The sequence below is a fragment of the Gorilla gorilla genome, chromosome 8 (assembly GCF_029281585.2).
Source record: "Gorilla gorilla gorilla isolate KB3781 chromosome 8, NHGRI_mGorGor1-v2.1_pri, whole genome shotgun sequence".
Lineage (NCBI taxonomy): Eukaryota > Metazoa > Chordata > Mammalia > Primates > Hominidae > Gorilla > Gorilla gorilla.
In genome coordinates, this window is record NC_073232.2 from 10,084,232 (window position 1) to 10,096,837 (window position 12,606).

Below are 12,606 nucleotides of genomic sequence, written 5' to 3' on the forward strand. Positions count from 1 at the left end.
CAGTCTTGGGTATGTCTTTATCAGCAGTGTGAAAATGGACTAATAAGCTACCTTTCAAAGTAGCTGCACCATTTTGCTCTCCCACCAGAAGCAAATGAAGGATCCTGTTGCTCCATATCTTTGCCAGCATTTGGTATTGTCAGTATTTTGGATTTTGGCCATTGTAATAGGTGTATGGTAGTATCTCATTATCGCATTGTTGTTTTAATTTACAGTTCCTTAATGACATATGTTGATGAGTATTTTTTCATGTGCTTACTTGCCATCTGTATATCTTCTCTAGTGAAGTGTCTGTTCAGACCTTTGGCCCATTTTTAAGTTGGGTTATTTTCTTTTCTTTTTCTTTCTTTTTTTTTTTTTTTTTGAGACAGAGTCTCGCTCTGTCACCCAGGCTGGAGTGCACTGGCACGATCTCGGCTCACTGCAAGCTCCGCCTCCCAGGTTCATGCTGTCCTCCTGCCTCAGCCTCCCAAATAGCTTATTATTGAGTTTTAAGAGTTCTTTGTATATTTTGGATAACAGTCCTTTATCAAATGTGTCTTTTGCAAGTACTTTCTCCTATCCTGTGGCTGGCTCCAGGATCTGTAGTGATATCCTCTATTTTGTAATTTTGGTGATTTGTACCTTCTGTTTATCTTTGTCAGCCTAGCTAGAGGTCTATCAATTTTATTGATTTCCTTTTGGGGGTGTGGGGATGGAGAAGTAGCTTTTTGTCTCATTGGTTTTCTCTCTTGTTTTCCTTTTAAGTTTAATTAATTTCAATTTTAATCTTTGTTATTTCCCCTTTCTGCTTGTTTTGGATTTACTTTGCCTTTTCTAATTTCTTGAGGTAAGAACTTAAATGATTGATTTCTTTCTTCTTTTCTAATATAAATGTTATGTGCTATAAATTTCCCTGTTGGAATTGCTTTAGTGATATCCCACACATTTTGGTGTGTTTATTTTAATTTGTATCCAGTTCCATGCATTTTAAATTTCTTTTAAAACTTTCCATTTGACCTATGGTTCATTTAGAAGTATGTTGTTAATTTCAAGCGCTTGGATGTTTTCCTGTTCTTTCTGCTATTGATTCTAATTCTGCTATTCGTTTGTTCCACTGTGGTCAGAGAACATACTGCATGGTTTCAATTATTTAACATTTCCCAAGTTTTGCTTTTATGGCCCAGGATGTGTTCTATTTTGTTACAAGTTTGATGAGTGCATACAAAGAATCTGTATTCTGCTGTCATTGGATGGAGTCTTCTGTAAAATTCAATAGATCTCATTGGTCAATATTGCTTTCTTTTATACTTTTGATGAATTTTTCTTGTAGTATAAATTGTTGAGAGTGGGGTGATGAAATTCTCAGTATAATTGTGGATTTGTCTATTTATTCTTTCAACCTTGTTTTGCTTCATGTATTTTGAAGCTCTGTCATTTGGTGCATACATATTTAGGATCATTATGTCTTCTCATTTATCCTTTTATCATCATGTAATGTCCCACTTTATCCCTAGTAATTTTATTTGCCCTGAAGTCTACATTTTTTTGATATTAATATAGCTACTCTGGCTTTAATTTTTTATTTATTTTATTTTATTTTATTCTATATTTTGAAACAGTGTCTCTCTCTGTCACCCAGGCTGGAGTGCAATGGTACGATCATGGCTCACTACAGCCTTGAACCCCTGGCTCAAGCAAACCTCTTGCCTCAGTCTCCCTAGTAACTGGGACTACAGGCATGTGCCACCATACTTGGCTTGCTTTTTTAAATTAATGTTTGCATGATATATCTTTTTCCATCCTTATCCTTTTTGTTTCAAGTTAAGAAAAAAGATAAGGGTGTCTGAAGTGAGTTTCTTGTAGGCAGCATATAGTTGGGTCAGGTTTTTAAAAAATTCATCCTGCCAATTGCTGACTTTTTATTGCTGTATTTAGACTAATTACATTTAAAGTAATCATTGATATGTTAGGACTTAAGACTGTTGTCTATTTGTTTCCTTTATCATTTCTGTTTTCTTGCCTTATATGTTATTTGGACTTTTTTTTACAATTCCATTTTGATTTATTTATAGTGTTTATGAGTATACTGCTTCATATAATTTCTATTAGTTGCTTTAAGTATTACAATATACATACACAACATCACAATCTACTGGTATCAGTATCTGTCTTAGCACTTTGAGTGAAATGTACAAAACTTACTTTCAATTAGTTCAATTTGTTCTTTCTACTTTTAAAGTAGTGTCATGAGTATTGCTCTGACAATAAAATTGTCTCAAGTATTTGCTCTGCATACATCAACCACATCGGATGGTTTTCTCATTTTTGCTTCAACCATCAAATATGATTTTAAAAACTCATGAGGAAAAGAATAATGTGTCCTATTTATCCCTATTTTTACCTATTTATATGTTCTTCCTTCTTTTCTGAGGTCCCAAGTCTCCTCTTACTCTAATTTCCTTTCTGTTTGGAGAGCTTCCTTTAGCCACATTTTAAGCATAGGTCTACTAGCAACACATCCCTTTATATATTTTCATCTGTAAACATCTTTATTCCTCCCTCATTCCTGAGGGATATTTTTGCTGGATATAAAATTTAGGGTTGACAATCCTTTTAGCAATTGAAAACTGTTGTACCACCTTCTATTGGCCTCCATGGTTTCAGATTAGAAATCTGCTATATTTGAGTAGGTTTTCCACTGTTGGTAATATGCTGCTTCTTCTTGGCAGCTTTTTTTTTCTTTTTCTTTTTTTGAGACAGAGTCGCGCTGTGTTGCCCAGGCTGGAGTGCAGTGGCATATCTTCGCTCAGTGTAAGCTCCACCTCCCAGGTTCACATCATTCTCCTGCCTCAGCCTCCCACGTAGCTGGGATTACAGGCGCCTGCCACCATGCCCGGCTAATTTTTTGTATTTTTTTTAGTAGAGATGGGGTTTCACCATGTTAGCCAGGATGGTCTCGATCTCCTGACCTCATGATCGACCCACCTTGGCCTCCCAGAGTGCTGGGATTACAGGCTTGGCAGCTTTTAAACATGCTTTTATTAGTTTGTAGTCTTTAGAAGTTTAGTTACAATGTGTCTTGGCATGAATTTCTTTGGGTTTATCCTGCTTGGGACTTACCAAGATTCTTTAGTCTTTAGGTTTATGTCTTTTGCCAAATTTGGCCAATTTTCAGCTATGATTTCTTTGAATCATTTTCTCAGCCCCACACACTTTCTCCTGTCCTTCTGGGACTCTGATGGCATGAATTTTGACTTTGTTTTTGTTATTGTTCCATTGGTCCTTGAAGCTCAGTTCATTTTTTTTAAATCTATTTTTTTTCTCTGTTGGTCAGACTGTGTAGTTTCTATTGTTCTATTGTGAAATTCACTGATCCTCTCTTTGGTATATTTATTCTGCCATTGAGCTCATGCATTGAGTTTTTTTTTTTGTTTCAGTTGTATTTTGGGGTTCCACAATTTCTGTTTGATTCTTTTTGTATCTTCTATTTATTTGCTAAGTCTTTCTCCTTTTTCACTTGGTTCAAGAGTATTTGTAATTGTTATTGTCTTTGAGTGGGGGGTGATTCTGGTCCTGCAGGAGGGCACCTCTCAGGCTACTTGGTGTTGGCAGAATGCTCACTGTTTGCTAGTGCCACTCAGAAGGGTGGAGTGCATTTCCTCAAGTCTGCTGGCGCTTCTTAGTTTTTGGGAGGTGGGTGAGAAACCCTGAATTGCAGGGTGGACAGTGCTTCCCCAGGGCTCACGGTGTGTGTAGGGGGAGGAGGGAGACCCTGGGCTTGTGAGGGGGAGAACATTTATCAAGGTCACCTGGTGTTGATGGGCCCTATTCATCCTTGCTGGCACCCCTGGGGGTGGGCACGGTTTGTGGTGGAAAGTCCTTCCAGCGCTGCCTGGTGGGCCCTGGGCCAGAAAGGTTTTCCTGTGCTGCCTGGTGCCTGTAGCTGTCCTGCTCAGTCCCTGTCTGTGTCACCTGATTCCTGCTGGTGTTGCCCGCTGGTGCTCTCCTGAGCCACTGGTGCCCATGGGTGTGGGGTGGGACGCTGGGCCTGTGGGTGGGGAGTGCTTTCTGGGCCACCCATGCCAGAGGGGCTCCTGGTTGTTCCCAGCTGACGTGGCTGCTGAGGCTAGAGGTGCTTCCCAGGGCCACTTGCTGGTGCTCAGCGGGAGTCAAGTAGACCCCAGGACTCTGGGTGGAGACTCCACCAGACCACCCAGCTGCAGAGGCTCCTGGCTGACCTCTGCAGGCACCATGGACAGAGCAGAAAAGTATCCAAGAAAGATTGGACTGGTTTCTGCCGCTTGGTGGGGTTGAGTAAGCTGGAGGTCTGGGCCTGGGCTGCCTTCTGCCCGCAGGTGGGGGTGGGAGCACTGGGATGCTGCCTTTCCTCAAGTCCTCAGGGCCTCCCCACTATCTGCTCTCCCCCTCCCACCTGTCAGACCCTTCCTTTGATTGTCACCTCGTGGGGAGGAGCAGGGAGGGAGGAGTCTGTGCTGTCTCATCAGAATCAGAAGTTGTTAAATCTTAACAGTGTCGTAGGAGGAAAAGTGGTTTTAAATTTTGATGAAATCCAAATAATCAACTTTTTAAAAAGCCTTTAACAACTCTCGGTCTCCTGTGCAGGGGTTGTCAAACTTTCTTAAAGGGTCAGATAGTGAATATTTCAAGCTTTGCGGGCCATGTGATCTTGTCTGGAACTGTTTGAGTGCTGTGGTAGCATGAACACCACCATAGACAGTATGCAAATGAATGGGCGTGGTTGCATGAAAGCCACCATGGACAGTATGCAAATGGATGGGCGTGGCTGTGTCCCAGTAAAACTTTATTCAGATAAACACACCGTGGGCTGGGTGTGGTGGCTTACACCTGTAATCTTAGCACTTTGGGAGGCTGAGGTGGGCAGATCACCTGAGGTCAGGAGTTCAAGACCAGCCTGGCCAACATGGCGAAACCCTGTCTCTGCTAAAAATACCAAAAAAATTAGCCGGGCATGGTGGATCTCAGCTACTCAGGAGGCTGAGGCAGGAGAATTGCTTGCTTGAACCCAGGAGGCAAAGGTTGTAGTGAGCTGAGATTGGGCCACTGCACCTGAGCCGGGGCAAGAGAGAGGCTCCATCTCAAAAAAAAAAAAAAAAAAAAAAGCCGTGGGATGGATCTGGCCCAGGGGCTGTGGTTTGCTGACCCCTGGTCTATAGGATAAAACTGGGTGCAGCAGTTGACACCCCCATGATTGGACCCTTGCAGTCTCTGTGGCTCTACCCAATTAGATGCTGACCTGAAGTCCTTCATGCATTAGGCTGTGGACCATGCACCTGGAACAGGCTGTCTCCCTCTCCCCAGCCGTTCTGTGGACCATGGGCCTGGGACACGCTTTCTCCCTCTCTCCAGCCTCCTTCTGGAGAGAATGTGACTTACACATTAAGATTAAGCTTAAAGATCAGGCCACTATCAACCTTTTTGACCCCTCTGATGCTGGCACTCCCTCCAAATGTGTACCGCAGCGTCTGTAATATTTTACTGTCATCGTTTGTTATATTTTTACCATCACAGAGACCATGGACCTATCGGGAACCATGTCTCTCTCCCGGCATGACACCTAACTTGTGGCAGCACTGACTGAAGAAGTGCTGACCTCGTGTTCCATTCAGACTTAGTTAAAAAGAAAATGCTTGTCGGGTGACTGGAGGAGGTCGGGTTCTTAAGCGAGTGGAACTTGGCCCGGTGGTGTTGCCTAAAGCTGCCGCCCTTTCTGGGCTTCTGCATCTCACGCTCATCTCCCAGGTTCCCGCCCCTCTCACCTCACCGGCCTAGGAGATGAGCGGCCTCCATCCCTTACAACTATGCACAGCATGGCAATTCCCCACAGAGACCGTCTTTTCCTCTTGATCCTAACTCAAAGCATAGGCAGTTTTCCCTGACTCCGTTTATGTTTTCTGCATAGGGTATTAGGGGCTAGTTATCTCCTCAGTACATTTCTCTATATCTTGAAAAGAAGCTTAATACACAAAATCAGCAACTACAATTATTCAGCTTATACATTGTCAGTAACCTCTCTTCCACCATATTACACATTGTCAGTAGCCTCTCTTCCACCATATTATACATTGTCAGTAGCCTCTCTTCCACCATATAACCTCACAGTTAGAACCATTACATTCCCATGGCGCGTCCTAGGCACAGTCTCTCCAGCCTTAGAAAGCTAATGTCATCTTAACCTTGCAGCCACAGCCAGCAGCTGTGAAGACCGGGGCCAGAGGAAGCTGAAGTGTGGTGAGCGGGTTGCTATGGCAGTTATCAGCACTTTCAACTATCACAGGGCGGAAATTGCTTCGCTCAGCAGTGTCCGTTTTAATCTGCACATTAGTCCTTTCTGCAAATCAGCGCGTGGTAGGAACCTGATCTGCTGTTAGATTAAGGGGCTCCACAGTCCCTCTTTATGGAGGGGGAGAGATAAGGGAGAGGGACAGTTTCCAACAACCTCTGCCTCTTCTGCCACCATGGATTCCGCTGACAGGAGAGGCTTTCTTGCCACTCAGCCTGTGCGCCCCGGACAAGCTGGGACGAGAGCTGCTGGGCGGCGCACACAGGGGGCACAGGCCACTGGATCATGGTTGGCTTTGTCCTCAGGCTCCCTTCCCAGGGATGCTTCCCTCCTGATCCGTCCTCAGACAGGTGGCCCCCTCGTGACTTCCCTCCATCACACACGTGTGTACACATGCACACACGCGAGCACACACGAGCACACATATGAGGACACACATGCACATGCATGCACCACACAAAATGCACATACGCACACATGCACCACACAATACACCCATGTGAGCGTGCACATGTGAGCACACACACCACAGATATACATGCATATGAGCATGCAGAGGTATCCACACACCACACACATACATGCACACGTGTGAGTGCACACGTGCCCACACACGACAGAGGCACCCTTGGCCCTGCTCTCTGCTCCAGCTGCAGAAGCCCCTGCCCCCGCTTTGATGGTGTGGTTGTGATTCACGGAAATAGTCAATCCAGTATCTGCCTCAGCCCAGGGCAGAGGGGTGTGACGGACAGACACCCAGGCGTGAGCAAGTGTGCGTGCGGACGTCTGGGTGCGTGTGCTGCTGAGCATGGAGGGCCAATGGATCCACATGTGACAAGTGGAGCGCTGAGGTGGGCCTGGGCACTTTGTGGTGAAATTTGCAAAGGTCTACGAGATAAGAGGGAGCCCTGGAGAAGAGGCCCTGGAGCACCAGGTGTCCTAGAGGGAGGGTCAGAGATGGAGGCTGATGGTCACAGGAGAGAGGAAGAGGGCAGAGTGAGGAAGGATGGGGAAGAAGAGGAGAAGATGGGGTGGAGCAGCCGAGTCCATGAAGGCCGAGGTGGGCGTGCAGCATCATTTTCTGCCTTCACAAAATGTTCTCTATGAGAAGCACCAGTAGAGCAGTGAGGCTGTATCCTGAGAGCAGCATTGGGCTCTCTTAGTTATTCACAAAGGCCTGGACCCGGAGGGACTGAGTCCACGGAGCTCCTCCACGATTCCTCATTTCCTCCCGGGCGCTGGAGCCTGGTGAGCCAGGCGTGGCCACAACCCCTGGGAGGAGTCAATAAATCTGGGGCTTCCCACATCCATCTGTGGCATGGAGGGAGCCATCTCTGGACACTACCAGAATGTGGTCAAGAACCCAAAAGCCTCATGAGCAGGGGTGTGGTGGGGAGACAAGAATTAATACTGCCTTTATCAGCCACTCCATCATGCATCAGGTAGCACCATTTACACCTCGTCCGGAGAACACAGCCTTGTGGCTTGTTTGCAAAGAACAGTGCTTGTCCTGTAAGTCAGAGCCTCAGAGAATGAGTTGATTTCAGGTTCTGAAATATTTCTTATGTTTTGGTTCAGGAGTTTTAGTGAAGTAAAAGATGGATCTAGTTTGAACTGGTTCAACAGGTAATCACAAGTTGAGCTGATTCATCTAGAAAAAAGATGACTTTCTGGGCTCTTTCATTCTTTAGTTTGGTTCACAGCCTCGTTAGACATTAACAGAGGAACCTAGTGAGGGTTAGTGTGAATAGGAGCGTGTGTAACCTGTGTGGCATGCAGCCTTCTCAGCTAAACATGGACCTCAACGCCCTTCCTACCATAGCAGCCACAAGCCAGAAACATCAGCCACTGTCTCTGGAGAGCGCCTGGCTGTTTGGGTCTCATCTGTCTCCAAGATTTGATGGGTGATTCACTCAAGTACCAGTGCTGTTCACGAGAGCCTTCCAGGCGGGGGGTGTTGTGCAGCTTCTACGTGTGTAAGAGTAGGGCCCGGGACTGCACCCGGCATTGACCTACAGTTATTTTTTGTTTTGTTTTATTTTATTTTTTTGAGACAGAGTCTCACTGTCATCCAGGCTGGAGTGCAGTGGCACAATCTCAGCTCACTGCAACCTCTGCCTCCCGGGTTCAAGCGATTCTCCTGCCTCACCCTCCTGAGTAGCTGGGATTACAGGCGCCTGCCACCACGCCCAGCTAATTTTTGTATTTTTAGTAGAGACGGAGTTTCACCGTGTTGGCCAGGCTGGTCTTGAACTCCTGACCTCAGGTGATCTGCCCACCTGGGCCTCCCAAAGTGCTGGGATTACAGGCGTGAGCCACTGCGCCCGGCCTGACCCACAGTTGATGGTGGACCATGGGCTTTGATGCGTCAGTCTGGTGTCACCGTTGGAATTGCAGAAACTTTTATCTGGAGATGTAAACAGAAAAGGGGTTGAGTGTTCTGAGAGCCTTCTGCACGGGAGCAGCTCCAGTCTCAGTCCATATTCCACGGCTGACCACAGAACCTGCCAAGAGCGGTCCTCAGGAGCAGCAGGCATCCAGCGTATCCTGCCGCCGCCTGACCCAGAAACTCCATGATTTTGTGTCCTTTATCAAGCAGACAGAATTCTCCATGGTTGCTATTGTTTAAAAGCTATGGCTCCTGATTAAAAAGTCATGAGCATGCTGTTAGCAGAGCTGAGCCCTCAGTTTAGGGAGCTGAGGATCGAGCATCTGATGTTCATGCAGGAGGCAGGGCGTTCCCCAGATCCGAGGGGTTCAGATGCAGGACGGCCCAGCAGAGTGAGAGGATGTGTGCCCCACGGCACACAAGAGGCAGGGGGTTCCCCAGATCCGAGGGGTTCAGATGCAGGATGGCCCAGCAGAGCGAGAGGATGTGTGCCCCACGGCACACAGGAGGCAGGGGGTTCCCCAGATCCGAGGGGTTCAGACGCTGGACGGCCCAGCAGAGTGAGAGGATGTGTGCCCCACGGCACACAGGAGGCAGGGGGTTCCCCGGATCCGAGGGGTTCAGACGCTGGACGGCCCAGCAGAGCCAGACGACATGTGCCCCACGGCACACCGAAGTGAACCACAGAGCAATGACTCTGAGACAGAACTATGAGGAAGAGGCAGAAGCTTCCTAACTCAGTCTCTCCTGGAATCCAACTTAAGAAGAGCCTTGCCCGGCCTGCACTCACCATCAGCGCACTCCCACGCGTGCACACAGGGGTAGACAGTCACAGCTTCTGCACTGGATAACTGACGCCTTGCAGAGAAGCGACTGAGCTCACAGACCCACTTGGAGACGTTAAACGTTGGCTTGGGCAGAGAATGGATCAGGAGCTCCTGACCACCCCAGTTCGATTCTCCAAACCTCTGAGAGTAGGCATTTGTGCTGACTGGCAGTACCCAGAGGGCCGACATCTGTTGCCTGCAAGGATTGACTAGGAAGCTGGACAGCTTTCAAGTACATCTAACAGTCATGGCAAGTCTAATGCTGGTAAATGGTGCAGAATCAATCATGCAGTCCAGTTTTGATACAGTTCTAAAACCTCATATTCCTGACTAAGGAAGCCAGAGGTAAAGGGACAATGGTCTCTTTCTTCCCCTGAAGTTATTTCTGTTAGCTGGTAAACCAGAGACCACATGAGAAAGAGAAGAAACAGGTTTTCTCGGAGGTCTTTCCGGTGTGCAAGGCCTGCCTAGACAAAATATGGTTCAAACTCCACCAAAAATGTTCATAGAAGACACATTTGAGATCATTTGTTTTCTTCCTGCCTTTCTGGGAAAAAAAGAATTGCTTTGTTTTGTGAATATATGTACATATTAGGTATAAAAAAACACGTAGGCTTTGGTTTGTATTCAAAGACTTCCAGTGAAACTGCGATAGTCCAAATTGCACTGTGTTGTTTTTCAAGGAAACACTCAGTACAGCCACGCAGCCTGTGCAGGGCGACATCGTAGGGGCCTGGCATGGGAAAGGGCAACACCACCGCACACCCCCACCCCACTGGTGTCTCTGTCCCTCCCACGGGCCCTGCCCGCCTGACTCAGACAAGGGCCAGCCTCAGTTCTGGCTGGAAAGAAGTCAGCCGTTCCCTCCCCACGTCTCCAGGTGCCTTCTCAGTCCTCCTGCACAACTTCGTTCTGTCTTTCCTCTCTTCTGTGCTTTTCTGTTTCCCGTTGTTCTAATCGCTCCCCTTTTCTCTTCCCCAGGGCTCTGGCTCTTCAGGTCCCCCTCCGGCCTCTGTCACTCTCATTTGTCTCCCTTGCCTGCACTCGCTGGATTCTCACAATTCATCCCACACGGAGCACCTGATGACCTTCCTGCCAGCGTCAGGGAGCAGGGCAGGGGCGTGAAACCCTGGGAAAGCGAATGGAAGCTCCCAGGGGGCTGCCCAACATGCGCTTTTGCAGATCTTCAAAGACGCTCGCCAGTGATGCCAGGACGAAACACTTTGCAAACTTCTAAGAACAAACCTTCACCAGACATTATCTTTAGTTAAAAAGCCAGTATTTTAACTTTTTCTACCTATTGATTTTCTATCTATCGATAGCTTCTTATCAGGACAGTGTCCTGAGCAGTACAGGAAAATCTGTACTTATACAGGATATTACAGAATTTTCTGAGAAACAGGAAAATCTATTTATTGGCAAAAGCTGCTGTGTGAGTTTCCTGGGGCTGCTGTCACGAACACAGACTCAGAGGCTGAACACAGGTTTGTTATTTCACAGTCTGTGGGTTAGAGTCTGACGCGGTGTCCACTCAGTGATAGCCAGGCCCCTTCTGGCAGCTCTGGGGAGACGCCATTTCCCTTCCAGCCTCCGGGACCCCCTTGGAGGTCCCTCCCCATCCGCACAGCCACAGATGGCCCCACCTACCTCATCCTTCCCTTGTCCAGTCTCCCTCTGCCTCTTCTGCCAGCTTCCATGTAAGGGCCCTTGAGGTTACATGGGGTACACCCCGATGATCCAGGACAGCCTCCCTATTTCAAGGTCAGCTGGGTAGCTACCTCCTTTCCCTGAAGCTTTAATCCCTCACCATGGAGTGTTACGCAGTTGCAGGGCCTGGGATGGGGATGAGGATGTTTTTGAGGGACTATGACTCTGCCTACCACAGCTGGTAGAAATCTTAGATTACACTGAAATAAATTCCTTTCCATGACCAGCATATGAACCAAACTAATCATATAATGTTTGAAAAGATCACTGTAGCTTTAAATTCTTTTATGTGCTTATAACATGTTAACATCTGCTAGGCTTTGTAATAACTCTTTCATCTTCAACCATTCTCTAAAAATGTGTTTTCTAGCCTGTATTAGCTCTCTTTTTTTCCTCTCCAAACCAGATAACAGTTGTTTAGCAGGAGAAGCCTTTCTCTGGGTCTCAATTTCCGTGTCTCTAAAATGAGATTTTTAGACTTCCTGCCAATTTGTCATAAACATCAGAGTGATAAAATATGGTCTCTGTTGCAAAGAAATTTGCAATATTTAAGGGGAGATAAGAGATCTCCCCAAATGTTGAGAAATTTTGCAAGATTGCTTATATTTTTATTTGACCTTCTCTTTATAGAAATATCAGTGTTGAAGGGCGTGTAGTTCATATCCAAGAATTTACCTACAAATGTTAGCCTAGGTCAGGACCTGCCTTTTCTAGGAAGGCCTGAGCTGTCTTTGGAGTGGGTGTCAGTGCAGGCCGGGGAGCTGGAGGAAGTGGGCTTCACCCAGCTGTGTTCATACTTTGCTGTAGCAGCTGCGTGGTTATCGGGTTGTTTGGGAGTTTCGCAGTTTCTAGTTCTTCCTGAGGCACTGTGTGGGATTCCATCTCATCCCCACGCAGTGTGACATTCGGGAACCAGACAAGCTGTCTGTTGGGTTAGAAGGCGCCCAGGGGAAGATCCATGGACAACCCTTCACCTGGAGATTTAAAATCTACAATAAAGAAAGCATCTTGAGGCCCCTGAGATGCGTACCTGGTTTTATGGCCAGAGCAGCGTCCGCATCTCCCTCTCTCTCCGTTGGCTCTCTCGCGATGAGTGCCTCCTCATCTCATGGAGGCCCTCCCTGGTTCCCGGGGGCCTTCCCTCTGCCCCCCAGCCGCATGGCCTCTTTACAGTTCTTCTCTGTAACCTGCTATGGTTTCTGCAGATGCGCCCCACCTGCCTGCCATGGAGGGCCCTTCCTGCCTCCCCTCTGATCCTGTCAGGACAGGCCTGGAGCTTGTCAGTCAGTTATGCCCTTTCCTGTCCTGCGTCCGAGTCATCAGCTTGGGTCTCCAGCTATGCTGGGGATGTGGAGTGTTGGGGACGAGGACAGTGCTGC

The 12,606-nt window shown here is 47.2% G+C and overlaps 1 protein-coding gene across 2 annotated transcripts in view; it reads left to right on the plus strand.

Annotated features, from left to right (window-relative positions):
- WDR37 (WD repeat domain 37) overlaps positions 1-12,247 on the plus strand; it is a 100,029-nt gene extending 87,782 nt beyond the window's left edge. For both annotated transcript variants that reach the window (XM_055353749.2, XM_055353751.2), the window contains exon 14: positions 10,502-12,247. In XM_055353749.2, the coding sequence (XP_055209724.1) occupies positions 10,502-10,645 (144 nt within the window). In that variant the 3' untranslated portion in view covers positions 10,646-12,247. The remainder of the gene's footprint in view (positions 1-10,501) is intronic.
- Positions 12,248-12,606: the final 359 nt, after the last annotated feature.